At 40.6% G+C, this 27924-nt stretch overlaps 1 protein-coding gene across 4 annotated transcripts in view; it reads right to left on the reverse strand.

Annotated features, from left to right (window-relative positions):
* The window catches only part of TMEM185A (transmembrane protein 185A), a 45824-nt gene that overhangs the window by 12530 nt on the left and 5370 nt on the right, over positions 1-27924 (reverse strand). For 3 of the 4 annotated variants that reach the window (XM_036305485.1, XM_036305484.1, XM_036305488.1), the window contains exons 2-3: positions 5677-5853; positions 3368-3575 (exon numbers count right to left, since the gene is read on the reverse strand). In XM_036305485.1, the coding sequence (XP_036161378.1) occupies positions 3368-3575; positions 5677-5853 (385 nt within the window). Of the gene's footprint in view, positions 1-3367; positions 3576-4127; positions 4169-5676; positions 5854-27924 lie in introns of those variants that run through there. The other variant, XM_036305487.1, reaches the window with a different exon arrangement.

The following is a 27924-nucleotide window of genomic DNA, read 5'->3' on the forward strand; positions in this document are numbered from 1 at the left end:
TGAGTTTAGAAATATGAATTTAGGATCTGACAGCACATAAGTGGCAGTGGAAATAAGAAGTCAACACATGCTATTCAGACGAAGTATACACAGTGAGGACAGAAAATACCCAAGACTAGAACACTAAGAAACAGCAGTGGAGGTGGCCGAATGATCAAAGGACCAGGAATGTCTGGAGCTGCAGAGTGGATGGTGGCCAGAAAAAGAACGAAGTGAGGATTTGACCAGAGGGTGTTCAGTGCCAGTTTTAGGGTATGCAGGAGCTGAGTAGGGAGTGCAAGGTTAGAACAGAATTGTTTCAGGGAGCCTTTTTGCAAATGGAAGGAAAAAGCACAATAGCCAGAGGACTGAGAAGGTTTTGCTGCTGTCATTTTGTTTTCTCATTCAGATGAGAGACCAAAGTTACCAGAGAGATTATGGATAAGATCAGGAGCAAATGCTTAGAGGAACATGAAGGGGAGAAGTGCTGAAGCACAAGCATGACTGGCCTGCCCCAGGAGAGAGGATGAACTGGACAGTCAGGGAAGAGAGAGAACAGACAAAGGTCTCTAATGACTCCTGGGGAACAGGGGGTAGGGAGGGGTGCCATACAGAGATGGCCAGGTAACAGGTTGCAGGGAAGAAAGGAAGATTTCGCTTAGAGCTTCTCAACCTTGCTCAAATAACTGTTTCCTCAGGAGTCTTTTTAGACATTTTTTTTCTTAATCATTCACCCTCCTGAAATTTTAATACTGATGGCAAGCAGCCACAGGGGGAAGTGAAGAGAAGTGGCTGGACTGGTCCATCTTGGGGAAGTAAGTAGAGGGTAAAAGTCGACCTTCAGGGGTACTCTGCCTCCACAGTCCACCCAGCACCAGAGGAATCACTCTCCATGTTCAAGATCAAGCTCTTCTTGGTGATTAGGATCCTGTTACCTCTATTTGTCACAGACCCACATTCTATCACTCTCCCTCTCCATAGGCACCTTCTTCTCCAGGTACACACATCCTAAGTAAGCCACTCTCCAGCCTCCTCCAACCCAACTGCCATCTCCTTCTTCCACTTTTTACCCACAAAGCTCAAAACAAAGTGTCCATAGTGTCCAATTCTCCCCTTAACCAATCTGTATAGGGCTTCGGACCCACAGCTTCTATGCACTTTGGTTAATATGAACTGAAATGTGATCCTGATCCTGCCCTGAATGAGTCCTTAAAATAAATCTTCCTATCTAATAATAGAGAAACATGGTAATTAACCATAACTTCGCTACCCTTCCCATTGGCTAATCAGCAAGATATGCAAATTAACTGCCAACCAAGATGGCGGCCAGCAGCCAGGCAGCTGAAGCAAACAGGAGGCTTGCTTGCTCCAGTGATGGAGGAAGCCAAGGTTCCCCGCCTGCCGCTGCCAGCCTCTGAGCTTGCACTCTAAGAAAGAATGTTGCAATTATAGAAGCTAAACACCACAGGAACCTGCTTTCAGCCAGCTGGGCCTCAGAGCTAGAGCTGAAACAGTGTTTCAATTATAGAACCCAAACAAACCCAGATCAGCAGCCGAGGTCTCAGAGCTGGAGCCGAGCCTCAGAGCTAAAGCCGGCTCTCAGTTCCAGTGATAGCCATAGAAGGTAAATAAATCCCAGAATAAAAAAAGAAAAGAAAAAACGGAGAGGTTGGGTGCTTCAGTCACCCGCCAGCCTGAAAATGGTCCTCAGCCCCTCACCCAGACTGGCCAGGCACCCAAGCGGGACCCCCACCCTGAAGGGGGTGCGACCAGCTACAAATAGCCATCATCCCCTCATCCAGGCTGGCCAGGCACCACAGTGGGGACCCCAACCCTGATCCGGGACACCCTTCAGGGCAAACCAGCCGGCCCCCACACATGCACCAGGCCTCTATCCTATATAGTAAAAGGGTAATATGCCTCCTAGCACTGGGATCAGTGGAGCAGCAAGGCCTCCCAGCACTGGGATCAGTGGAGCCGTGAGGCCTTATGCCCCGGGATCAGCAGAGCTGCGAGGCCTCCCAGCATCGGGATCAGCGGAGCAGCAAGGCCTCCTAGCACCAGAATCAGAAGAGCAGTGAGGCCTCACTGCACCAGGATCAGCGGAGCCGTGCGAGGCCTCCTGGCCCCTGGAGCAGCATGACAGGGGGCAGCGCCCAAACCCCCTGATCGCCCTGTGGCTCTGTGTGTGACAGGGGGTGGGGCCACAACCTCCCTATCCACCCTGCTCTGTTTGTGACAGGGGAAGGCACCCCAACCCCCTGATCGGCCCTGCTCTGTGTGTGACAGGGTGCGGTGCCCCAACCCCCCTATGGGCCCTGCTCTGTGTGTGACAGGGTAGAGCTGCAACCTCCCCATCAGCCCTGCCCTGAGTGTGACAGGGGGGAGTGCCCCAACCCCCTGATCGGCCCTGCTCTGTGGGTGACAGGGGGCGGTGCCCCAACTCTCCTATCGGCCCTGCTCTGTGCATGACAGGGGGGAGCTCCCCAACCCCTGATTGGCCCTGCTCTGTGCGTGACAGGGGGGAGCTCCCCAACCCCCTGATCGGCCCTGCTCTGTGTGATCGGCCCTGCTTTGTGCGGGACAAGGGGGAGCTCCCCAACCTCCCTGATGGGCCCTGCTCTGTGCGTGACAGGGGTCAGCGCCCCAACCCCCTGATCGGCCCCGCTCTGTGTGTGGCAGGGGGTGGCGCTGCAACCTCCCCATTGACCCTGCCTTGAGTGTGACAGGGGGCGGTGCCCCAACCCCCTAATCGGCCCTACCCTGAGCGTGACTGGGAGTGGCATCGCAACCTCCTGATCCGCCCTGCTCTGTGCATGACAGGGTGTGGCACCCCAACTCCCCAATTGGCCCTGCTCTGAGCCCGACCAGGGGCTGCACCTAGGGATTGGGCCTGCCCTCTGCCACCCGGGAGGGGGCCTAAGCCAGCAGGTCGTTATCTCCCGAGGGGTCCCAGACTATGGGAGGGCACAAGTGGGGCTGAGGGACACCCCCCCCCCCGCCAGTGCACAAATTTTTGTGCACCGGGCCTCTAGTATATTTATATTTATATTTATATTTATATTTATATTTATATTTATATTTATATTTATATTTATATTTATATTTATATTTATATTTATAGCTACAACTACATCTACATCTATCCTATTGGTTTTGTTTCTCATGAGAAGCCTGACTGAAACAGGTAGATAGGCAAAGCTGGACGAAAGCTAATGACCTGGGTGAAAAATCAGTGTTTTAATTCAAGAAAATACAATGTGATTATTTCCCTGGTCTCTTGTTTCCTAATATACTGTGATCTAGAGTTAATGATCAATCTCTCCCTAACAAAGGCTAAAAATTTACATTACAATCACTAATCATTCTTAAATATAAGAAATCTTACCTCCAGTGACCTGTCATGTCGAAAGCCCCAAACACAAGCTGCAACAGACACCGGGGAAACAAAGAACAGCGGCATGAAGACCAGAAGCCAGAAATGGCTGCCTCGCTCAATCCTGTCACAGACCAGCACTTCAAACATCAACAGGAGTAAGTGGATGCCCACTGCAATTAGCATGGCTTTAAATTCCACACATGTTTCTCCTTCTGCTCTAAAAAGGGACAGAAGAAGAAGAACACCCTCAGTTCAGAGTCTCCATAATAAGCAAGTATTCCAGGGAAAATACCAACTTATGTTGATAATGTAAGTTGTATTTGTAAATTTGACAAAAAGCAAAGGAAATATCAGGCAGAAAGCTAACTTAAACTTGATATTTAATAGTCGATCTTTCAAAAATAGAATTGCTGCATAAGAAATAAACATTATAACCAAACCAGACTTAAAGTTTTAACTATATAAGGATATTATCAGAAGTAACAGCACAGTTATTATTTCCCTGACAAGGCACAAAACACTTTTATTCATAATTTTAAACTACTTGCAAGATTATTCAAGCTGATTGCGTCTATTGCTAAAAACTGACAAATATTCCTTAAATTTTATGATTCTCATTTCTTAATGAATTAAAAATCATGTACATCACATTTCATGCAATGCTATAAAAACAACTCTAGCTTTATGAACAAATGTGGGTTATATTTCAAGAAAATACATTAACTATGGTTAGGTGCTATTTTAAAATGCAAGTAAAAAGTATTAATGCCTTTTTATTTTCCTTTCTATTCCAATAGGATGAATTAACACCTGCAGATGAAAGAGAGAAGAGCAAAAGAGTTAAAACTGTTCTTAAACAAAATCAGTTTAATTAGCTGTCTAAATATCATGCATGAACTTACCAGATGAACAACAGAAAAATAATAAGGCCACTAATCAGGAAAATGCTTCATAATACATTTGGAAGGCCTACAATGTTTCATTCAAAATATGGATGAACATTTATGAAGTATCTTGATGATGATAAATACAACTGAGTTTAGGACACAGAGAAAATAAAGTTATTTCTATAAGACCCAACAATGTTTCCTTGACTATTGTTGAACCACATCTGTATACTGAGTACATTAAACTACACACATACAATTCATTTCCTTCCTCTAAAAATATTAAATTGAATGAAGATGGAAAAGCTCAAATAGTTTCTAAATATCAATTAGTGGAACCCAACAAGTTCAGTGATTTAACTTTTTATTTTTGTAGTAGTAAATATAGATATTGGAAAGTATCTCGTTAGAAAAAAAAATTGCAGCCACACAAATAATCTGGAAAAAAACCGACCCCAATAACATTAAAACAACTACACTTGAATGTTCCCCATCTACCAAGGCTCTTTGTGTGGCTATGTTTAAGTTCTTGGACATGTACGTGGCAACATGTTTTATATAATCTAAATCTTATTTTAATGTCAATAACCAAGAATTAAACAAGTTGAGATGTCACAATGTCTACACTTTTCTCACACTAGCAGCTGCATGTGTTCTTCCCCTACAGGGCATTCCTTCACTTCACACCATCCTGGTGAGGTTCAGAATAGCCCTCCTCTCAATTCCCCCTTTTTATCCTTTTTGAAGTTCCAGTATCTACAAAGGAGAAAAGAGAGACTCTAACAGGCCCCAGCAGGCTACACGTTGGAGTGAGTCAAGTTCAGGCACTTGAATCAGCTGAGCCATCCAAGAAGAAAGGCACAGAAGACCTGAAGGTAAAGGTCACACACCTGCCCAGCCCCCAAAGGTTCTGCTCTCCTGCACAGCATCTGGGCCTCATCTCTCCAAGGACTCACTGTTTCCTGGCTAAACTACCTCCCCTACATTGATTACAGTCCTAAAACCCCTGGACTAAGAGATTGAACAAGGAGAGCCCCAGTTCCATGACTGAATTGGAGAAGGATATATCCCTGATGATCAGAGCTAGAACTTTGGTTTGTAGAACTGCTCCTACAAATATGGTGGTTTCATACTTCCTAGTCTAGCATGGCTATAACAGTTCTATATTTGGCGTGAACTTTAGATCACATAGACTTTTGTAGGCTAGCTCGGAAATGAACCACCCAAAATAACACTGCTTTTGCAAGAAAAATGCATGTTGAATACCTTAATTTTTAAAAACTTAAGACTAGAACTCAGTGTGCTTGTGTAATAGTTCTAATAAAACATTGAATAGGTAGAAAATAAAATAGTCTTTACTTTATTCAAAGTGAAAAACAAAATATTGCTCCCTCAGGATAGAGACCGATGGGTTTTATAAAGCAGTATTACCGATACTGGGGATTTCGTGCCCAGACTCCAGTTCCAACGGAGGCTCCAACAATGACCATTAACTTCCACAGCCATATTGGTGCAAAGACAGCCCAGTAACTCCACTGAATGATGCCATCCAGACGAAGGGCCAGTAGCACAGAGAATAGCAGCAGACATGCATAGATGAGGAATTTACTAGGAGAAAAGTAAAATTATTAAAGATGATTCACATTTACAAATATGTAATACTAAAATGGGGAATAATAACAGCAGTATTTTTTAGCACATGAAAAGAATCACTAATTCAATAATCATTTATTGAAAAGTTCTATGTAGAAGACATACTATGTTAAGAGATAAGAAAAATATAAAGAAGACTAAAATCAGTTCCCTGATTTCCAGGGCTTCCTGTAAGAGGGAGTCCATACAGAAACATATCATTGTAATATAGCATGATATATGCCATAATGGTGCTATGGAGCAGGGTGTGATGGGAGTCCACAAGAAAAAATATGGGCACTGGGAAGCAGGGGTGATGACGCTGGAACTGGTTCCTGAGGATACGTGGAAAGCTGCCAGGCAGGAAAGAATGTGAAATTAGGAAGCATTCCAAGACAAAGGAACTAGCCATATCAAGACACAGAGACTGGGAAAAAAATGACATGTTTAGGAATGGTCAAGTTCTGTCAAAGACTAATTCTTTGATTCTATTTTTAAAAAGGCTACCATCTCATAAATGCATAACCCATGGACATAGACAATAGGATGGTGAAGGTCTGGGGTCGGGGGCAAGGGCAGGCTAGAAAGAGTCAATGAAGGAAAAAGGGGGCATATGTAATACTTTCAACAATAAAGATTTAATTTAATTTAAAAATAAAGTTTAAAAGGCTGCCTTCTGTCATGTTCATATACAGTAACATTTTAGTACATGTATTATACTTTTAATGACTGAATAAATTTCTCTCTCTCTTTTTCTCTCTTTTTCCATATAAAAGGAACTTCCTGAGGAGTATATCCTTAAAATATTAATTAGAAATTACATTGTTGAGGACTTCTATTTTTTATGTAATAAGAGGTATGGGGTTTTCCTTCCCACCTTTAACAAGAAACTAGGCAAAATATAAGAAAAAGCAGTTTTCAGATACTGGACAACAGACAGTGAAGGACCTTGATGGCAGAAGGAAAGAAAGAAAACAAAGAAGATAAACAAACTCTATTATTGTCCCAGCTTACTGTCTGGAGGCAGTTTCTAGGCTGTAGCAGAAAGTAGTAATTAAAACCCAACCCAATGAGCAATTACATTAAATGTAAATGATGTAAATAACAATTAAAAGTCAAAGACTGTCAGATCGGATTTAAAAAGCAAGACAACTGTATGCTATCAATAAGAAACACACTTTATCTATAAAGTCACATATAGACTAAAACAAAAAAAAAAACACAGAAAAAGTTATACCAAGCAAACACTAACCAAAAGAAAGTTAGAGTGAACAACATTAATATCTGTTTTAGTCTTCTATTGCTGCTGCAACAAATTACCACAAACTTAGAAGCTTAAAATAATACAATTTTATTATCTCACAGTTGTGTATGTCAGAAGTCCAGACAGGCTTCATTGGTTTCTCTGCTCAGAGTCTCATAAGGCTGAAACCAAGATGCCAGTTGGCTGGGATCTTATCAGGGGACTCTGGGAAGGATCTCCTTCATTCAGGTTGTTGGCAATCTGGTTTCTTGTGGGTGTAGTACTGAGATCCAAGGTTCTTTGCTAGTTGTCAGGTGGGGGCCACTATTGTATTCTAGAGGTCTCTCTCCCTCTGATTCCTGTGCATAGGCCTTTACATCTTAAAACCAGCAGCATATCAAATCTTTCTCATGCTTGTCAGGCCAACATGGCTCAGTAGGTGAGCATCAACCTATGAACCAGGAGGTCACGGTTCAATTCCTGGTCAGGGCACTTGCCCGGGTTGCTGGCTCAATCCCCAGTGTGAGGTATGCAGGAGGCAGCCAATCAATAATTCTCTCTCATCATTGATTTTTCTATCCCTCTGTCCCTATCCCTTTCTCTCTGAAATCAATAAGAATATTTTTTAAATAATCTTTCTCAAAAACCACATGGTCATATCAATTGATGCAGAAAAAGCATTTGACAAAATTCAACACCCATTTTTGATAAAAGCTCTCAGCAAGGTGGGAGTAGAAGGATCATACCTCAACACAATAAAAGCCATATATGACAGGCCCACAGCCAACATCATACTCAATGGACAAAAACTAACACCATTTCCCCTAAGAACAGGAACAAGACAGGGATGCCCCCTCTCACCACTCCTGTTCAACATAGTACTGGAAGTGTTAGCCATTGCAATTCGGCAAGAAGAAGAAATAAAAGGCATCCAAATTGGAAAAGAGGAAGTAAAACTGTCCTTATTTGCAGACGACATGATATTATACATACAAAACCCTAGAGACTCCATCAAAAAGCTACTGGACTTAATACATGAATTTGGCAATGTAGCAGGATACAAAATTAACCCCAAGAAATCCGAGGCATTTCTATACACCAATAGTGAACTTTCAGAAAGAGAGATTATAAAAACAATCCCGTTTACCATCGCACCAAAAAAATTAAGCTACCTAGGAATAAACTTAACTAAAGAGGTAAAAGACCTCTACTCATAAAACTACAGGACGTTGAAAAAAGATATAGAGGAAGACATAAACAGATGGAAGAACATACCGTGTTCATGGATTGGTAGAATCAACATCATTAAAATGTCCATACTACCCAAAGCAATCTATAAATTCAACGCACTTCCCATTAAAATACCAATGGCATACTTCAGAGATCTAGAACGAACTCTCCAAAAATTCATCTGGAATAAAAAAAGACCTCGAATAGCTGCAGCAATCCTGAAAAAGACCAAAGTAGGTGGGATCTCAATACCAGATATCAAGATGTATTACAAAGCCACTGTTCTCAAAACTGCCTGGTACTGGCACAAGAATAGGCATATAGATCAATGGAATAGAATAGAGAGCCCAGAAATCGGCCCAAACCAATATGCTCAATTAATATTTGACAATGGAGGCAAGAACATACAATGGAGCCAAGATAGTCTCTTCAATAAATGGTGCTGGGAAAATTGGACAGATATATGCAAGAAAATGAAACTAGACCACCAACTTACACCATACACAAAAATAAACTCAAAATGGATAAAGGACTTAAATGTACGACAGGAAACTATAAAAATTCTAGAAGAATCCAAAGGCAACAAAATCTCAGACATATGCCGAAGCAATTTCTTCACTGATACAGCTCCTAGGGCACTTGAAACTAAAGAGAAAATGAACAAATGGGACTACATCAAAATAAAAAGCTTCTGCACAGCAAAAGAAACCATCAACAAAACAACGAGAAAACCCACTGTGTGGGAAAACATATTTGCCAATGTCATATCCGATAAGGGCCTAATCTCCAAAATTTATAGGGAACTCATACAACTTAACAAAAGGAAGATAAACAATCCAATCAAAAAATGGGCAAAGGACCTAAATAGACACCTTTCAAAAGAGGACATTCAGAAAGCCAAGAGACATATGAAAACATGCTCAAAGTCACTAATCATCCGAGAGATGCAAATCAAAACAACAATGAGGTACCATCTCACACCTGTCAGACTGGCTATCATCAACAAATCAACAAACGACAAGTGCTGGAGAGGATGTGGAGAAAAAGGAACACTTGTGCACTGCTGGTGGGAATGCAGACTGGTGCAGCCACTATGGAAGACAGTATGGAGTTTCCTCAAAAAACTACAAATGGAACTCCCATTTGACCCTGTGATCCCACTTCTAGGAATATATCCCAAGAAACCAGAAACACCAATCAGAAAGGATATATGCACCCCTATGTTCATAGCAGCACAATTCACCATAGCTAAGATCTGGAAACAGCCTAAGTGCCCATCAGTAGATGAATGGATTAGAAAACTGTGGTACATCTACACGATGGAATACTATGCTGCTCTAAAAAGGAAGGAACTCTTACCATTTGCAACGTCATGGATGGAACTGGAGAGCATTATGCTAAGTGAAATAAGCCAGTCAATGAAGGAAAAATACCACATGATCTCACTCATTCATGGATAATAGAGACCATTATAAACTTTTGAACAATAATAGATACAGAGACAGAGCTGCCTCAAACAGATTGTCAAACTGCAGCAGGAAGGCCGGGGAGGGTTGCGGGGCAGGAGGTAGGGGGGTAAGAGATCAACTAAAGGACTTGTATGCATGCATAGAAGCATAACCAGTGGACATAAGACATTGGGGGATAGGGGAGGCTAGGGGACTGTCTAGGGCGGGGGGATAAAATGGACACATATGTAATACCCTTTGTAATACTTTAAGCAATAAAAAAAAAAAAAAAAGAGAAAAAAAAATCTTTCTCATGCTTGGAATTATTCTGATATTTCCTTCTGCCATATTGCTCCTGCTTCTTAAGAAAGTTCTTTGCTTTTAAGACCTCATGTAACTAGACTGGGTCCACCTGAATAATCCATGGTACTATTCCTATCATAAAGTCTGTAACTGTGGTAGGCAGAGAATTCTAAAGATGTTCCCCAAGATTCCTGTCCTCTGGTTAGTCAATCAAACACAAATCTAGGTATACCATGAAGTACCTTTGCAGGTGGAAGTATGGTTACTAATCAGGTCATCAGTTCACCTTAAAATAGGGAGATTATTCTAGATTATCCAAGTGGGTCCAATGCAATTATATGTGCATTTAAGAGCAAAAGGCTGCATATAAGTAAGTCAGAGAGATGAGGCAGAAAGGTGAAGTCAGAGATTTCAAGCATGAGAAGGACTTGACCTGCCTTTGCTAGCTTTGAAATCAGAGTAAGAGGTCCATGACCCAAGGAATGCAAGCAGACTCTAGAAGCTGAGAATAAATCCTGGTTGACAGGTAGCAAGGAAATAGGTTCTTTAGCCCTTCAACCACAAAGAACTAAATTCTGACAATTTGAATGAGTCTGGAAACAGATCAATCCCCAGAGACTCCAGAAAGGAATATAGTAAGTCCTCAGTTAATGTTGATAGGTTCTGTGACTTTAAGTGAAAAGATATAAACAAAACCAATTTCACTATTGGCTGATATAAATAAGAGTGAAGTTCTCCCATTTCTTGATTTTACAAGGTCTAAATCAAGGTGTCAGAAGGGCTGTAAGCAGAATATCCAACAGAGCCATGCTGTATCTGTAGTTTTTATAGTTTTAAGACACTAAATCTGTGGTAATTTGTTCTGGAAGCAATATAAACTAATATTGCGAAACTAAATACATCTGCAAAATCCCCTTTCCATGTAACAACATATTCATAGGTTCCAAGGCTTAGGGCATGGATATCCTTGGGGGGGGGGGGGACATTCTACCTACCACAACATAAGACAAGGCATATTTCTTAACAAGAAAAAGTACCAGAGACAAACAGGGACAGTGCATAATGATAAAGAGGTCAATTTTTCAAAGAGGATCTAACAACTGTAAGTATTTATGTACCTAATAACAAAACTTCAAAATACATGTAGAAAATATTAATATTTAAAATATTAAGGAGAATAGAAATATCCACAATTATTGGAAATTAATACTTCTCTCTCAACTGATAAAACACACAGAAAATTATTAAGGCTATACAAGATGGTAATAACACTATCAATCAATCCCATCTAATTTATATTGATAAGGCATTCCTTCCAATACCAGCAGAATACAAATTCCTTTCAAGTATACATAGAACATTCACCAAGACAGACTGAATTCTGGGCTATAAAACAAGCCTCTACGAAATTAAAGGGATTGAAATAAGACAAAGTAAACATCTAAACACAATAAAATTAAACTAAAAAATCAATATAAGATATGGAATATTTTCATAAAACTTGTAAATTAAACAACCCTCTTCTAATAATTCATAGGTGAAAGAAAAAACACAAAGAAAATCTGAAAAATTCTGGACTAAATGAAAGTGAAAATACACTGTACCAAAATTTGTAAGAGACATCAAAAGCAACATTTAAAAAAAATTTGTAGCATTGAATGCTTACATTAGAAAATATATCAAGTAAAAAATCTAAGATTCATTTTAAGAAACTAGGAAGAGAAGGAAATTTAAAAGAAGAAAACAGAAGGAAGGAAATGATAAATATAAGCACAGAAATTAATAAAATACAGTAAAAAGTCATTAGAGAAAAACTGATGAAACTAAAAGCTGGCTCTTTTAAAAAATCAAGGAAATTGGTAAACCTATATATACCCAGAGTGACTAAGAAAAAAATAGTATACACAAATTACCAGTATCAGGAATGAAAGCAGAAACATCACTACAAATCCTACAAACATTATAGAGATTAGAAGGGGATATTATGAACAACTTTATACAAGTAAATTTCTTGAACGAAAGACATTATCAAAGTTTACACAAGAAGAAATAGATATTTTAATATCCCTATAACTATTAAAATAACTAAAATTATAGTTAAAATTCTTCTAACAAAGAAAATGTCAGGCTCTGACAAAATCTACCAAACACATAAGGAAGAAGTAGCACCATTTTTTAACTAACTCTTGCAAAAATAGATAAGGAAGAAACATTTCACAATTTATTTTATGAGGCCAGCATTACCCTGATACCAAAACCTGGCCAAGAAAGAAAATTACAAACCAGTATCCTTCATGAACACAGATGCAAAAACCTTTAAAATTAGCAAATTGAATCCATATACACACACACTAGAGGACCAGTGCACGACATTTGTGCACTGGGGGGGGGGGTATGGGGGTCCCTTAGCCCGACCTGCACCCTCTCCAATCTGGGAGCCCTCTCCAATCCGGGAGTTTCTGTCTGTCTTTTCAATCATATGAGCGAATTGTCTGAGACCCCAACTCAGTTTGGTTTGTTGCTCACAGAATAATAGAGGCTTTTTTTTTCTTTGCTTCATTGGTGGAGATTTCCCAGAAGTTTTAGGGTATCTTCCCTTTAATCTTTCTTAGACACTTTGATTTTACTTATGTCTCTCAACTTTGCTTTCCCTCCATCCCCCACCACAACAGTAACTTACTCCAGGCTCACTTTGCTCTAGTGCAGTGGTTCTCAACCTTGCTAATGCCGCGACCCTTTAATACAGTTCCTCATGTTGTAGTGACTACCTACCATAAAATTATTTTCGTTGCTACTTCATAACTGTAATTTTGCTAGTGTTATGAATCGTAATGTAAATATCTCATATGCTATATGTGTTTTCCGATGGTATTAGGCGACCCCTGTGAAAGGGTCGTTTGACCCCCAAAGGGGTCGCGACCCACAGGTTGAGAACCACTGCTCTAGTGTCTAAGACAGGGGTGGGCAAACTTTTTGACTCGAGGGCCACAATGGGTTCTTAAACTGGACTGGAGGGCCGGGACAAAAGCATGGATGGAGTGTTTGTGTGAACTAATATAAATTCAAAGTAAACATCATTACATAAAAGGGTACGGTCTTTTTTTTTTTAGTTTTATTCATTTCAAACAGGCCGGATCTGGCCCGCGGGCCATAGTTTGCCCACAGCTGGTCTAAGAGATCCGTCTGCCACCAGAACTACGATTCCCAACATACCTGGTGCTCTCCATGCTCTGGGCTTCTGCTTCCAGTCCTGGGGCTGCCACCAGAACTACTATTCCCAGAATTCCTGGTGCTCCCTGTGCTCTTGGTTTTCCCTTCCTGCTCTGTCACCATCCCATGGCCTCCCACTCCGCCAAGTCCTCCAAGGCTCCAGCTCTCCCTCTCTGTTCTCTGTCTGGTGGCTTGGGGAGCCAAGTTCCCCAAGCCGCTCCACTCTCTGCCCAGTGCCTGTGTATGCAAATCAACCTGCCATCTTTGTTGGTTTAATTTGCATACTCACTCCTGATTGGCTGGTGAGTGTAGGGGAGGGACGGTCAATTTACACACACACACACACACACACACACACACATCTACATTAATAAAAGAGAAATATGGTAATTGGTGTACGACCGCTACCCTTCCCATTGGCTAATCAGGGCAATATGCAAATTAACTGTCAGCCAAGATGGCGGCTGGCAGCCAGGCAGCTTGAAACTAACATGAGGCTTGCTTGCTTCAGTAATGGAGGACTCCAACGTTCCCCGCCTGCCGCTGAAGGCCTCTGAGCCTGCAGTTTCAAACATTGTAACAAATACAGACGCTAAACAAAACTCCAGAAACCAGCTTTCAGCCGGCTGGGATCTCAGAGCTGGAGTTGATACAGAGTTTCGAGAACCGAAACAAACCAGATACCTGCTTTCAGGAGCGGAGGCCTAAGAGCTGGAGCCTCAGAGCTAAAGCTGGCCCAGAATAAAATAAAAAAAAAGAAAAAAAGGAGCAGTTGGGAGCTTCAGTCCCAGCCTGAAAACAGCCCTCAGCCCCTCACCCAGACTGGCCAGGCACCCCAGTGGGGACCCCCACCCTGAAGGGTATGTGACCAGCTGCAAACAGCCATCATCTCCTCACCCAGGCTGGCCAGGCACCCCAGTGGGGACCCCCACCCTGATCCAGGACACCCTTCAGGGCAAACCAGCCGGCCCCCACCCATGCACCAGGCCTCTATTCTATATAGTAAAAGGGTAATATGCCTCCCAGTACCGGGATCAGCGGAGCCGTGAGGTCTCCCAGCACCAGGATCAGCGTGACAGGGGGCAGCGCCCAAACCCCCTGATCTCCCTGCAGCTCTGTGTGTGACAAGGGGTGGGGCCACAACTTCCCTATCCACCCTGCTCTGTTCGTGACAGGGGAAGGCGCCCCAACCCCCTGATTGGCCCTGCTCTGTGGGTGATTGAGGGCGGCGCCCCAACCCCCCCCCCTCCCCCCCGCCACGGGCCCTGCTCTGTGTGTGATGGGGTAGAGCCATAACCTCCCCATCGGCCCTGCCCTGAGTGTGACAGTGGCGGCGCCCCAACCCCCTGATCAGCCCTGCTCTGTGGGTGATAGAGGGCGGCGCCCCAACCCCCTGATCGGCCCTGCTCTGTGGGTGATTGAGGGCTGCGCCCCACCCCCCCGCCACGGGCCCTGCTCTGTGTGTGATGGGGTAGAGCCATAACCTCCCCATCGGCCCTGCCCTGAGTGTGACAGTGGCGGCGCCCCAACCCCCTGATCAGCCCTGCTCTGTGGGTGATAGAGGGCAGCACCCCAACCCCCTGATCAGCCCTGCTCTGTGTGTGACAGGGGGTGGTGTGCCAACTCCCCTATCGGCCCTACTCTGTGAGTGACATGGGGGAGCTCCCCAACCCCCTGATCGGCCCTGCTCTGTGCATGACAGGGGGCAGCGCCCCAACCCCCTGATTGGCCCTGCTCTGTGTGTGATAGGGGGTGGCGCCACAACCTCCCCATCGACTCTGCCTTGAGTGTGACAGGGGGCGGTGCCCCAACTCCCCAATTGGCCCTGCTCTGAGCCCAACCAGGGGCTGCACCTAGGGATTGGGCCTTCCCTCTGCCACCCGGGAGGGGGCCTAAGCCAGCAGGTCGTTATCTCCCAAGGGGTCCCAGACTGCAAGAGGGCACAGGCTGGACTGAGGGACCCCCCCACCGAGTGCACAAATTTTTGTGCCCCGGGCCTCTAATATATATATATATATATATGGCATTATGATCAAGTGTGGTTGCTGCCAGGATTGCAAGCTTGACTCAACATTTGAGATCAATTAATAAAATGTGTAGTATTAATAGAATGAAAAAGAAAAAAAAATACGATTATATCAATAGCCCTAGAAAAACCATTTGACATAATTCACTACCCATTCAACTTAAAAGCTCTAAACAAATTAGGAGTAGAAGAATATCTATTTAAAAAACCATAATACTTAATAGTGAAAGATAATACTTAATAGTGAAAGATAATACTTTCCCCCTAAGATTGTAAACAGGCAATTGTGTCCACTTCAATGCATCTATTCAATATTGTACTAGATGTCCTACCACAATGATAACACAAGAAAAAAGAAATAAAAGGAATAAAGATTTGAAAGGAAGGAGTACATTTGTTATTTGCAAACAATATGACTGTATATGTAAAAATTCCCAAATCAGCTACTAAATCTAATAAGTGAACTAGGGAAAGTTGCAAAGTACAGAGTAAATGTACCAAAAATATTATTGCATTTTTATATGCTAGCAATAAGACATTGAATACTGAAACATTTAAACTATCATTTATTGCAACTTTCCTATAAATCTAAAACTATCCTAAAAATAAAATTTACAACATCAAAATATCAAATACTTATAGATAAATGTAACAAAATATGTGCAGGACTTGTACACTGAAACCTACCAAACACTACCAAGGAAAAATTAAATATCTAAATAAATGGAGAGATATACCATGTTTATAGATATAAATTTTCATTATTGTTAAGATTTACATCCTCTGTGTATTAGTTTCCTATGTTTGCTATAACAAATTACCACCAACATGATGGCTCAAAACAACACACATTTATTCTCTTATAGTTCAGAGGTCTAAAATGGGTTTCACTCAGTTACAACTAAGGGCCCCGATTCCTCCAAAGACTAGGGGAGAATCCATTCCTTGCTTTTCCCAGTTTCTAAAGCTTCATTACTTGTACTCCTTGGGCCCCTTCCTCCATTATCAAATCCAGCAGTGTAGCATTTTCAAATCTCTCTGTTTCCATCAAATTGCCTTCTCCTCCTAATAGCATCTCCTTTTACCTCCTTCTTATATGGAAACCTATGAATACATTATGGTCCACCTGGATAATCCAGGATACTCTTCCAATAAGAGATCTTTAATTTAATCACATTCTGGCATATAAGGTAATTAGCACCTTTTTGCCAAAGAAGGTAATACTAGTATTCACAGGTTCCATGGATTAAGAGGTGGATATCTTTAAGGGCCATTATTTGCCTTGCACCACTCATCCAAGTACTCTACAGATTCAGTGCAATCCCATTAAAAATTCCAGCAGTCTCTTTTCTAGAAATTGGCATACTGATTCTAAAAGTTACATGAAAATGCAAAGAACCTAGAATGGGCAAAACAATTGTTAGAAAGAACAAAGTTGGAGAACCTATACTACATGCTTTCAAGGCTTATAAAACTACAATAATCAAGACAATGGCATTACACAGAGAACAGAATAGAGTCCAAAACAGACCTATACATACATGGCCAGTTAACTTTTGCCAGGGCAACTCAATGTAGAAAGAATTGTGTTTTAAAAAATACTACTGAATCAACTGGATAGATGGGAAAAAGTACACCTAGACCCTTAACCTCACAGCATATACAAAAATTTACATGAAATAGATCACAGACCTAAATGTAATCACCAAAACTACAAAATGTCTAGAAAACATAGGGGAAAAATAATTGCCACCTAGGATTAGGTAAAGATTTCTTAGATGGGATACAAAATTGGACTTCTTCAAAATTAAAAACTTTTACTCTCCAAAAGACACAATTTAAAAAATGACAAACCAAGCCACAAACTGGGAGAGCATATTCTGAAAACATATCTGACAAAGTACCTATATCCAGCATACGTAAAGAACTTTTATAACTAAAAAAATCTGATTAAAAATAGCAGAAAAAATAAGAATAGATATTCCATCAAAAAGTTACATAAAAGGCATATAAGCACGTGAAAAGATACTCAATATTTTCATATAGTACGGAAATGCAAATTAAAACAACAATGAGATAAAACTACCTACTCACCACAATGGCTAAAATTAAAATAATTAATTATGACAATTGTTTCTAAGGATACAGAGCAACTGGAACCCTTCATATATTGCTGGTGGGAATGCAAAACAGTACAGCCACTTTAAAAAACACTTCTGCAGTTTCTTATATAATTAAGCGCATACTTACTTTATGACCCAGCAATCCCATGTCTAGGTATTTACTCAAGAAAAAGAAAAACAAATGTGCACACAAAGACTTGTATTCAAATGTTCAAAGCAGCTTTATTCATAATAGCCATTCGAAACAACCCAAATGTCCATAAACTGGTAAACAGTTAAACCAATTGTGGCATATCTTATTCAATGGAACACTAATCAGTAGTAAAAACTAACAAACTAGGGATGCATGTAACAACATGGACAAACCTCAAATGCACTATGCTAAGCAAAATTACTTATACTGAAGACACAATATAATGTATGACTCCTTTTATTTGACATTCTGGAAAGGCAAACATACAGATACAAAACACAGATCAGTGTGGTTACCAGTGGCTGTGTTGGGGGAAAGATTGACTACAAAGGACATGAGGGAAGTTTTTTCAGCAATAAAACTCTTCTATACCTTTGGGTGGTGGTTTTACAAGTGAATGGATTTATTAAAACTCATAGGACTGTGCACTAAAAATGGATAAGTTTTACTGCATGTAAAATTTACTTGGATAAACCTGGCATACCTATTGATCTACCTACACACACAAGCAACATCAACAGCTAACGTTTACTAGATGTTTGTGGAATGTCAGGTACTGTGCTGTTTCTCATGCATTATCTCATTTAAGCCTCACGCAACCCTATAAAGGAGACACTTTGACTATTTCCCTTTTACAGATGAAGAAAGCTTAGATGTTAACTTGTTCAAGCAGCTAGCAGCTCAGAGCTGGAATACAAATGAAGATCTATTTGATGCCAAAAGAGGGAGAGGAGAGAGAGAGAGAGAGAGAGAGAGAGAGAGAGAGAGAGAGAGAGAGAGAGAGAAACATAGATGGGTTGTCTCCTCTAAGCTTGAGCAGACTGGGGATTTAACCTGCATCCTTTTGGTGTACTGATGATGCTCCAACCAATTGAACCACACAGCCCAGGCTCCAAAATATTTTCAATTGAATACTATACACAACTAACTTTATACTGATAATTCAACATTTTTTGGAAAAGCATCCAGATAGATATACACTGTGGATGAATAGCGATCTCCAGCAGGGAAGATTAAGGACAGTCTTCACACTTTTTACGTATGATTGCTGATCTTTTTGCACAGTTCATGCACTGTGTATTACATATACTTTGTATTATGAAAAACACCGTAAGGAACGTCAATTGGAAAAAAGGGGGTGTTGTAAGGAAAGGAGACCTACAAAACTCAACTTTGAAGCAAAACTGCAGTGATTTGGAGAAGTTGCTAACCATATATATATATATATATATATATATATATATATATATGTATATTTATCTCCTTTTTGTGTTGTGGTATTCTGCTCTACAATATCTGGATAATATGTACCTTATAAAGTGGTTTTGAATGTAAGATCATGGGTATGAAAAGTGTGCTGTGTAAATCACTAAATGAGTAGTTCTCGAAATATTTTGTATCAGGATTCCTTTACAATCTTAAAAATTAATGAGGATCCCAAACAGCTTTGTTTTTGTGTTATACCTATCCAATTTTTAAACTGTTGTTTAAAAAACATTAATTAAAAATAAATAATAGCCCTGGATCAGTTGGTTGAGTGTAGTCCCATGCACCAAGAGGTCCTCAGTTCGGTCCATGGTCAGGGCACATGCTGCACATGCCGGGTTGCGAGTTTGATCCCTAGTGGGGGTTGTGCTGGAGGCAGCAGGTCAATGTTTTTCTCTCTTCCTCTCCCTTCCTCTCTCTCTCTAAAAATCAATAAAAACATATTTAAAAATACAAAAAAGAATAAAAAGAATGTTTTAAAAATAAATAATAAATTCATATCTTAATACAAGTAAAATAATTTTAATTAAAAACTATTTTCCAAAATTGTTTTTATAGTTTTGCAATATTTTAAGTGTCTGGCTTCATAGAAGATTCCTAGATTCTAATATCAACATCTGCATTCATTCTGTTGCAATATGTTGTTTTTATTCAAGCATATGAAAAAAAATCTGGCCTCACAGAGATATGTAGTTAGAAAAGAACTAAATATTTTAATAGCTCTTTCAGATAATAGGAGATATTCTTCTTTGATAGAATACCAAAGCTGAAGCAGTGATAGTTTCTTGAAGGTTGACTGTAGTGTGGAATTTGAAACCCTATCAATGAGCTTCTGGAAAATACCGGTTCACTGAGTAATAAAGAACTTTCAAATGTTGACATATTCCACTATATAATAGTAAAAAATCATATTAGTTATTATCACAATGCACTTTATCAGAAATACTTTATGTATTGGGAGACTCTCAAGCTCATGATGGTGGATATAACATTTCAAATATTCTGATTTTCCCTTCAAAGCTCAAATTTTACCATTTGGATAAACACCATCAGTTGTTTTCCTTGAAGTGACAGGTTCATTTGCATTTTTGAGTAAATTTCTGTCAAATACCCTAATACAAACAACTACAGTCCCAGATAAAAACGATGTTCCATGAAAATAGCAGATTGCAACTTAGGTACACAAGTGTTTTTCCTTGAGTCAGCTACTGTATTTCAGTATACAGCAGAGGGCCTTTATGTATTCTTTCTGTTTTGTCACATGGAATACGGAAACAATGTATATGCAAGGGCTAAGACTGAATGAGATTGGTATTTTTTTCTGTTTTGTCAAGAACATTCCTAAGTAAAGCTGCCCTTTTTTAAAAAACTGCAAGCACAATGGTGAATAATCCAGAAAGGACTTGTACAGTTTCCTCTCACCAGTGTGATTTGTGTTCAGGTGCCATCAGTTTACCGACCACTGCTTTTGCACCATCAGTATAAATGTCAACCCAGAGATGGAGGCAAAGAATGTCTTAGTATTATTATGCAAATAACTGTGACATGCAGACCCCTGGAAAGGTTCTCAAGGGCCCCCAGGTGTCTGTGGAAAATAGCTTGATAACTGCTGCACTAGATGTATGTTACTTATGATTATTAATGCTCAAAGATGAAGGGAGGCTTTTACAAGCTGCTGCAAAGAAAAAAAGAGCTGCCACTGAAAGATGCCAAGTGAACGACTGCATCCCTAGACTTTGGAGAAGAAAGTGGGGACTCACAACTAATAAAAATGGAGTGAGCGCCACAAATAGAGAAATAACCAGTTGAGATGACTTTTTCTCTCTGAAAGTACAGGGGGAAATTCAAAATCTAGAAAATCAGAACCCATTTGTCAACCAAATTCAGCAATACATATCATTACCAGAAACAATGAACTTAAAAACAAACAATATTTAAAAGAAATACAGTGGAACCTCAGTTCAGGAACATAATTTGTTCCGGAAGGCTGTTCCCAGAAGCTATTTGTTAGAAAACTGAATCATTTTTCCCATTTGAAATAATGTAAATTGAATAATCCGTTCCCCACCTCTAGCTGATTCCCTATTTTAACCTTTCTTATATACATTAGATGCCTAATGCACTATTAAATCTATAAACAAACACTTCTTTTCTTAAATTTATGGAAACACCCCCTGCTAGCCTTAAACAAATCACTTTCAGCACTGGGTGCAGCATCTTCCTCTTTCACATATCATTGCCTCAGAAATGCTGTCACCTGCCTATTGCTTTTCCTTTCGTCAAATCAACAACAGTTTTTCCACCTCTTCAATTGTCTGTGAACATTGTTTCTTTCATACTATTAGCAACATTAGCACTCTTAATGGCCTCTTTATGTTTTAAAATTGTGCTGATTTTCCATTTCACCAGCAACAAAAGGAAAAAAAAAGAAACGAAAATATTCACAGCATGGTAAATGACTCACATTCTCTCCTTTGTTAGTGGCCTGAGAGACGCTTTTTGTCATGCTGATGTGTCAGCATTAAAGGGTTGTCAGGTCAGAACTGAAGTTTTGTTAGAAAAAACTAAGACATTTTTTCCATGAACAACTTGGTCGAGAACTGAATTGTTCGAGATGGGAGAGATTCGAGAACTGAGAACCAACCGTGGTTTGACTGTAAGTGAATATGCAGCTGGAAGTGTAGCCCTGGTGCTCTTTACAGTAACTAGAACAGAAGTTGAGGGCTGGTGATGTCATTAACTCTCTTGTTCCCTGTGGCTCCATTCTATTTTTCTTTCTGGGCACAAATCCCTATCCAGGCAATCCTATTTGACTTTACATAGAAACAAACCTCTCCCTTCATATTTTAGATTAAATCACTGTGAGATCCTAAAATTAAAATAAAAGAAATAAGTGATTTAGAACATCAATAAATGAAAGGAGAATGATAAACATAGGATTCATAAGTAAATTAGATAATATGTAAAGGTAAAATTTTTCTAAAGGAGTTTCAGACTTTAAAAAAAAAAAAAAAGATGAGTTAGGGGGAGATAAACCCTGTAAGTTAAATTCATTATCTTTCCTAAAAGAGAGTTTTCTTTAATAGAAGAAAATAGTGGAAATAATAAAAATATAAGTACCAAAATGTGTAAGATGTTGTAAAAGAGATTATTATTTTTTGAGAGAGTCTAAAGCAGTGGTTCTCAACCTTGGCTGCACATTAGAATCACCTGGGAATCTTTTTAAAATCCTGATTTCTGGGCCTCATCCTCCGGAAATTCTGTTTCTTTGTTATGGGGTGGGGCCACAACATTAGTAACAAAGAAACTGAATTTCTGGAGGATGCAGCCCAGAAATCAGGATTTTAAAAAGGTTCCCAGGTGATTCCAATGTGCAGCCAAGGTTGAGAACCACTGGTCTAAAGGAAAAATAAGAGTTCTGGGCCTATTACATGAAAAATGAAAATTAGGAATGATACATAATGAACTTACAAGAGGACAAACAGTAGTACAAAATATTACTCCCAATTCAAATACTAGGGCTAGAAAATAGAAATAGGGTGAATGTCCTTTTATTAGTTTTCTATTGCTGCCATACAAAATTGCCACCCACCTAGTGCCTTAAAAAGCACAAACTTATTATCTTTCCAGTTCTGGATATTAAAAATCTGAAATGGGTCTCACTGGGCTAAAATCAAGGCATCACCAGGGCTGTGATCCTTCCTGAGACTCTAGGAGAGAGTTTCCCTGTCTCAACTTGTAGAGGCTGCCTCATAGCCGCTTGGCTCATGGCCCTAGGCTCCAGTTTCAAAGCCAGCAGTGGAGAGTACAGTTCTCCTCACACTGACTCACTCTGACCTACTCTTCTGCCTCCCCTTTCTCCATTTAAGACCTGTGATTATGGGTCCAACCAGATGATCCAGAATGATTTCCCTATTTTCAGGTAAGCTGATTAGCAACCTTAATTCCATCTGCTACCTTAGTTTCTCTCTGCCAGGTAACAGAACATACTTCCAGGTTCTAAGGATTATGATGAGGGGATATTTGCGGGGGGGCATGTCATTGCTCTGCCTACCACAGTCCAATAATAAGAAAGGTCACTTGCTGGATTAAAAAATAAAATCTAAATCTGTTGCATTTAAGAGTCACACTTGCAACCAATGTGAAATGTCAAACCAACTACAAGAAAAGAGATGACAAAGGTTCATCATGCTGGGTAAGGAAAGAGAAGCAGTTTACTAGTACAGCAATTTAATAAATCAGATTTCAAAAAAAGAATTAAAATATAAAAATGATTAATAAGGAAAATCTAAGTAATAAAAAACTAACAACATGACCATAGAACAGCAGTTCTCAACCTGTGGGTCGCGACCCCTTTGGTGGTCAAACGACCCTTTCACAAGGGTCGCCTAAGACCATCCTGCATATCAGATATTTACATTATGATTCATAACAGTAGCAACATTACAGTTATGAAGTAGCAACGAAAATAATTTTATGGTTGGGTCACAACATGAGGAACTGTATTTAAAGGGCCAGAAGGTTGAGAACCACTGCCATAGAATATGAAAATAACCTGACAATTTTTATTTTAGAATATGCGGACATATTCTCATTGCGGGCTTCTACATACTACTATTATATCAAAATAGATAAAGTAGACAAAGTTCCTAAAGAAACTATGGACATGAACACTCAAGTAGATAAAAATAGCATGGTTCTATCAAGAGAATTAAGTAGCAGGACAAAAAAAAATGCTTTTTTTACATGCAGACAGATTTTTCCAGAAGGGGGTAAAGAATCATGGGGCACTGATACACAATAAACACAAATCTAATTTAAAATTAAAAAAAAATTGTTGGAGTGCCTACAATGTGTGAGATATACAAAGATGATGACAAAACAGTCTCTGCCCTGAAGATGCTCAAAGATTAATAGGAGCAGAGGGGGACTATCGATCAACAGTAACTATATATACCATGGTAAAGACATGGAAGTTTAACTTCCCTGGGAGAGCTGTGAAAGGAGGTGGGATTGGGTCAGTAGGTTGGGGAGAGGGAATTCTAGGCAAAGGGATAAGATTTTTTAAAGTAGGAGACAGTCTTTTGTATCCAGGAGACTGGAACACATGGAGTACATTCTGTGAATTTTGTGGGGTAGGGTGCTGGAGAGGCAGGAGAAAAGGCACCTGAGGAAATAAGGGAAAGGCAGGCTGGGATAAGAAGGTAGGGGAATTAAATAACAAGGTAAACGCCTTTGAATTTATTAATGGGCAATAGAAAGCCACTGAAGATTTTCTGGGAAGAAGGGTGACAGAAGGTATAGAAGAGTGTGCAAGCTAGACTGTAATTGGTAGAGATCGCAAGGCAGAAATTCTATGCAATTCATAATAAACTGACAAAAACAGACTGAAAATGGTCTAACTATCTGGGTCTGTTAAGCAGTATAGTAGTGTTGAAGAGATTATTTGTGCAACTTCATTTGAACTTCAGGTTTCTCACAAGCAAAAGGCAGATAGATAATACAACCTCTACCAGGCAGTGCTAAGAAGGACTAAATAACTATCAGAAAGCATTTATTGCAGGGTTTGGTATCAAGCAGGTAATAGTCAATGAATGTTAGTTTCCTTCTTGAAGTAAGGACTAAATCAAGGATGAAATACAAAATTATCACAGAGTATTTAAAATACTGCTAAAACACAACTGAAATATCAAAATACTTGCTTGGACTGCTGCCAAAGCAAAACTCAGAGAAAATGTGTCCACTCAAAAGGTGTAAATGGAAGCAAAAAAAGAAAAGAAAGAAAAATGAGGCAAAGGAAAAACTAGTGAACTGAGTTTCTAAGAAATTTAGGGGTGAGGGGGAACACAAAGAAGCCAAAAAATAATAAAACTAAAAGTAGAAAGATAGATACAAAAACGGAATTAAGTTACACCAATAACTGGTTCTTTGGGGGAAAAAAAAATAAACAAACTACACATTTGATTGAAAAAAACAATACAATCACCTTTAAAAAATCTTTATCCATTGATTTTAGAGAAAGAGAGATAGAAACATTGATATTGTTTTCTACCCATGCATGCATTCAGTGCTTGATTCCTGTATGTGCCCTGATCAGGGATAAAACCTGCAACACTGGCGTATGGGGACAATTCTCCAGCCAACTGAGCTACCCAGCCAGAACCAAGTTTTTAAAAAAAATACTGCATACTAAATAGGAAATTACAAACCTGACAGGCAAGAAGAAAATAGGATACAGCAATAACACAGTGATAAGAAAATTTATTTTTTAAGAAAAAACCATGGTCAAAGCCAACACTACTCTGTGTTACTTTGCAAGAAACATTCAGACTAGAGAACAAGTATAAAATAAACTTTGCTTGGTTCTTCACAAACCAAAAAATGGAGGTTCCAATGGATATTCTGGCATTAACCACTATTTCCTAAATTTCACTTGTTCAATTACACCTTTAAAATAGATTTATTCCACTCTTCATCTGAATAAGTAATGATAGCATATGATCATTAGTAGTCTGACATGGATCAAACTACAAAGTTAGTATCCTCTCTAAAATCTATATGGAGCTTTGGCTTGAGGCTCAGATTCTCTCTCCACTTTGTGGGGAGGGGAAAGGAATTGAGAGAGGGAGAGAAGAAGGGAGGGAATATACCTAGTAAAGAGATGACTCTATGAGTGTAAATGTTCTAGTATCTGTTTTCTGCAAATCAAAAGAATGCAGCTGAACTCTTTTTAGACCCTTCCATTTTCTCCAGTGAAAGCTGCTGGCTTAACTAGAACAGGCACACATGCACACACATGAATGCTCTGGGTGACATATCCCTGTGGGTGCTTCTATGTCTAACACTTCAGACAATGACCCCAACTGACGATCTGCTGACACTGTCCCAAACACTGAGCATAATCTTACTAACCAAATTTAATGTCTTTTAGTGGCAACTTTAACTGGTTTTATTAAGATAAAAATGTTTAAGAACATCTAACCAATAGATATAAGGAAGCACAAAAGCCAAATAAAAACAAATCACTTTTAAAGAGGACTATAAGGAGCCCAGGACTGCACAAAACTGTGTGGTCATGGGTGGAACAACCTGGGCCTAAGCCTGTCTCCTCATCAGGTTGCTCATATATCAATCAATATGTTAATATAAGGAAAGTGAAAGCCCTGCGCCAATAATCAATTTTACTTAGTTTAGTTGCTACACCTATCTATATAATGAAGAGGTAATATGCTAATTTGTCCATTACAGTGTCCCAGCCACGACCAGTCTGTGGGCAGGGCCAGGGGCAGGGACTTCTGCACCCAGTCCTAACGTCATGCTGCCTGTGTGCGTCCCCATTCAGCACTGGTATGACGCTGTGGGGTGGGGGAGGGGGCTGGACTTGACGGGGACCTCAGGCCATGCCCCCTGCCCTGGCTCTGGGTCGGGAGACCTCAGACTGTGTCCCCCGCCCCAGCACTGGGCCGGGGGACCTCAGGCTGTGACCCCACCAGCAGGGCTTGACAGGGTACCTCAGGCCACACCTCTCACCCAGTGGGTCTTGACGGGAGACCCCTGCCCTGGCTCCGGGCAAGGTGACCCAGACTGCGCCCCCCGCCCCAGCACCGGGCCCGGGAGACCTCAGGCTATGCCCCCCGCCCAGCAGGTCTTGACAGGGGACCTCAGGCTGAGCCCCTTGCCTGGTGGGGCTTGATGGGGGACCTCAGGCCAAGCCCCCCACCCCAACTCTGGGCCAGGAGACCTCAGACCGTGCCCCCCACCCAGCAGGTCTTGACAGGGGACCTCAGGCTGTGCCCCTTGCCTGGTGGGGCTTGACAGTGGACCTCAGGCTGTACCCCTTGCCCGCCGGGGCTTGATGGGGACCTCAAGCCATGCTCCTTGACTGGCGGGGCTTGATGGGGGACCTCAGGCAGCACCCCCGCCCCGGCGCCGGGCCAGGAAACCTGAGGCTGTGCCCCCCGCCGGAGGGGCTTGATGGGGGTGTGGCCAGCCGGGTCTAGGTCTCACCCAATGGGGGTGGGACCCGCTGGGTCTGGCGTTTTTCAAAGCCTGTGAGGGTGGTGGGTGGGGACTTGACTCTAGGCCCCGCGGAGCGCCCCAGACTCTGACAGGAGGGAGAGTTTATATACAATTTACTAATTTTCTTTCATCTCTGACACTTCTATTATAGAAAAAGGGCAAATAGCAATATTAAAATATTTCTTCGCATTAATTCTCTTCTTTTAATGTGCATGAATTTCATGCACTGGGCCATTAGTTTTTTATAAAACAGAACAGCTGTAACAATCTCATTTAGCAATCATTTTTCTCACTGTTAGGTCTTAATATAACCAAGAGACTTTTCTCCCTATTAGGACACAGTACAAATCATCAGTTATAAAGACCCCATCTCCAGAGCTTAAGTCAAGGCTTTCATGTTAAATTCTGGTCACCTTGTATGGACATGAACTATAATCAGGCAAGGCAATTAGAAACCCCAAGCTCAATATTGGCAAGCTTAACCCCGGAGTCCTAGGAAACCATCTAAAACTCCTCCAACCCACTGTTTCTCCCCTACAACAAAGTCTCCAGTGGTATATGTCTATTCACACTTAAAATCACTCATCAGTACATTTGTTAAATGCCTCAACATCCTGGCCTTCAAAGAACTCACAGCCAAGAAAAATATGTGTGTAATTGCCAAGTATAAGAAAAATATTTTTAAAACCAGAAATTATACATTCAAATGAGACTTGTCTCCTTTAAACAGTTCCCCTGGGATGCAACGCACTATTCCACTTCTTTGCTCAAACCATCTTTAGAGTGTGCCTCCTGGAATCACTTGAGAGCATGCAGTCTGTTCTTCTGAATATCTTCATTGCTGTCAAAACTTGACCAAGATGATATTCAATTTTCAGAAACAACCAAAAGTCAGAGTCAAGTTTAGTGGATAAGATGTGTGATCAAACTAGGTGGCATTATTTGAGTTCAAAACTATATATGATTACAGAACAACAAAACATTTC

This window comes from Myotis myotis, unplaced genomic scaffold (assembly GCF_014108235.1).
Source record: "Myotis myotis isolate mMyoMyo1 unplaced genomic scaffold, mMyoMyo1.p scaffold_m19_p_4, whole genome shotgun sequence".
In the NCBI taxonomy this organism is placed as follows: Eukaryota; Metazoa; Chordata; class Mammalia; order Chiroptera; family Vespertilionidae; genus Myotis; species Myotis myotis.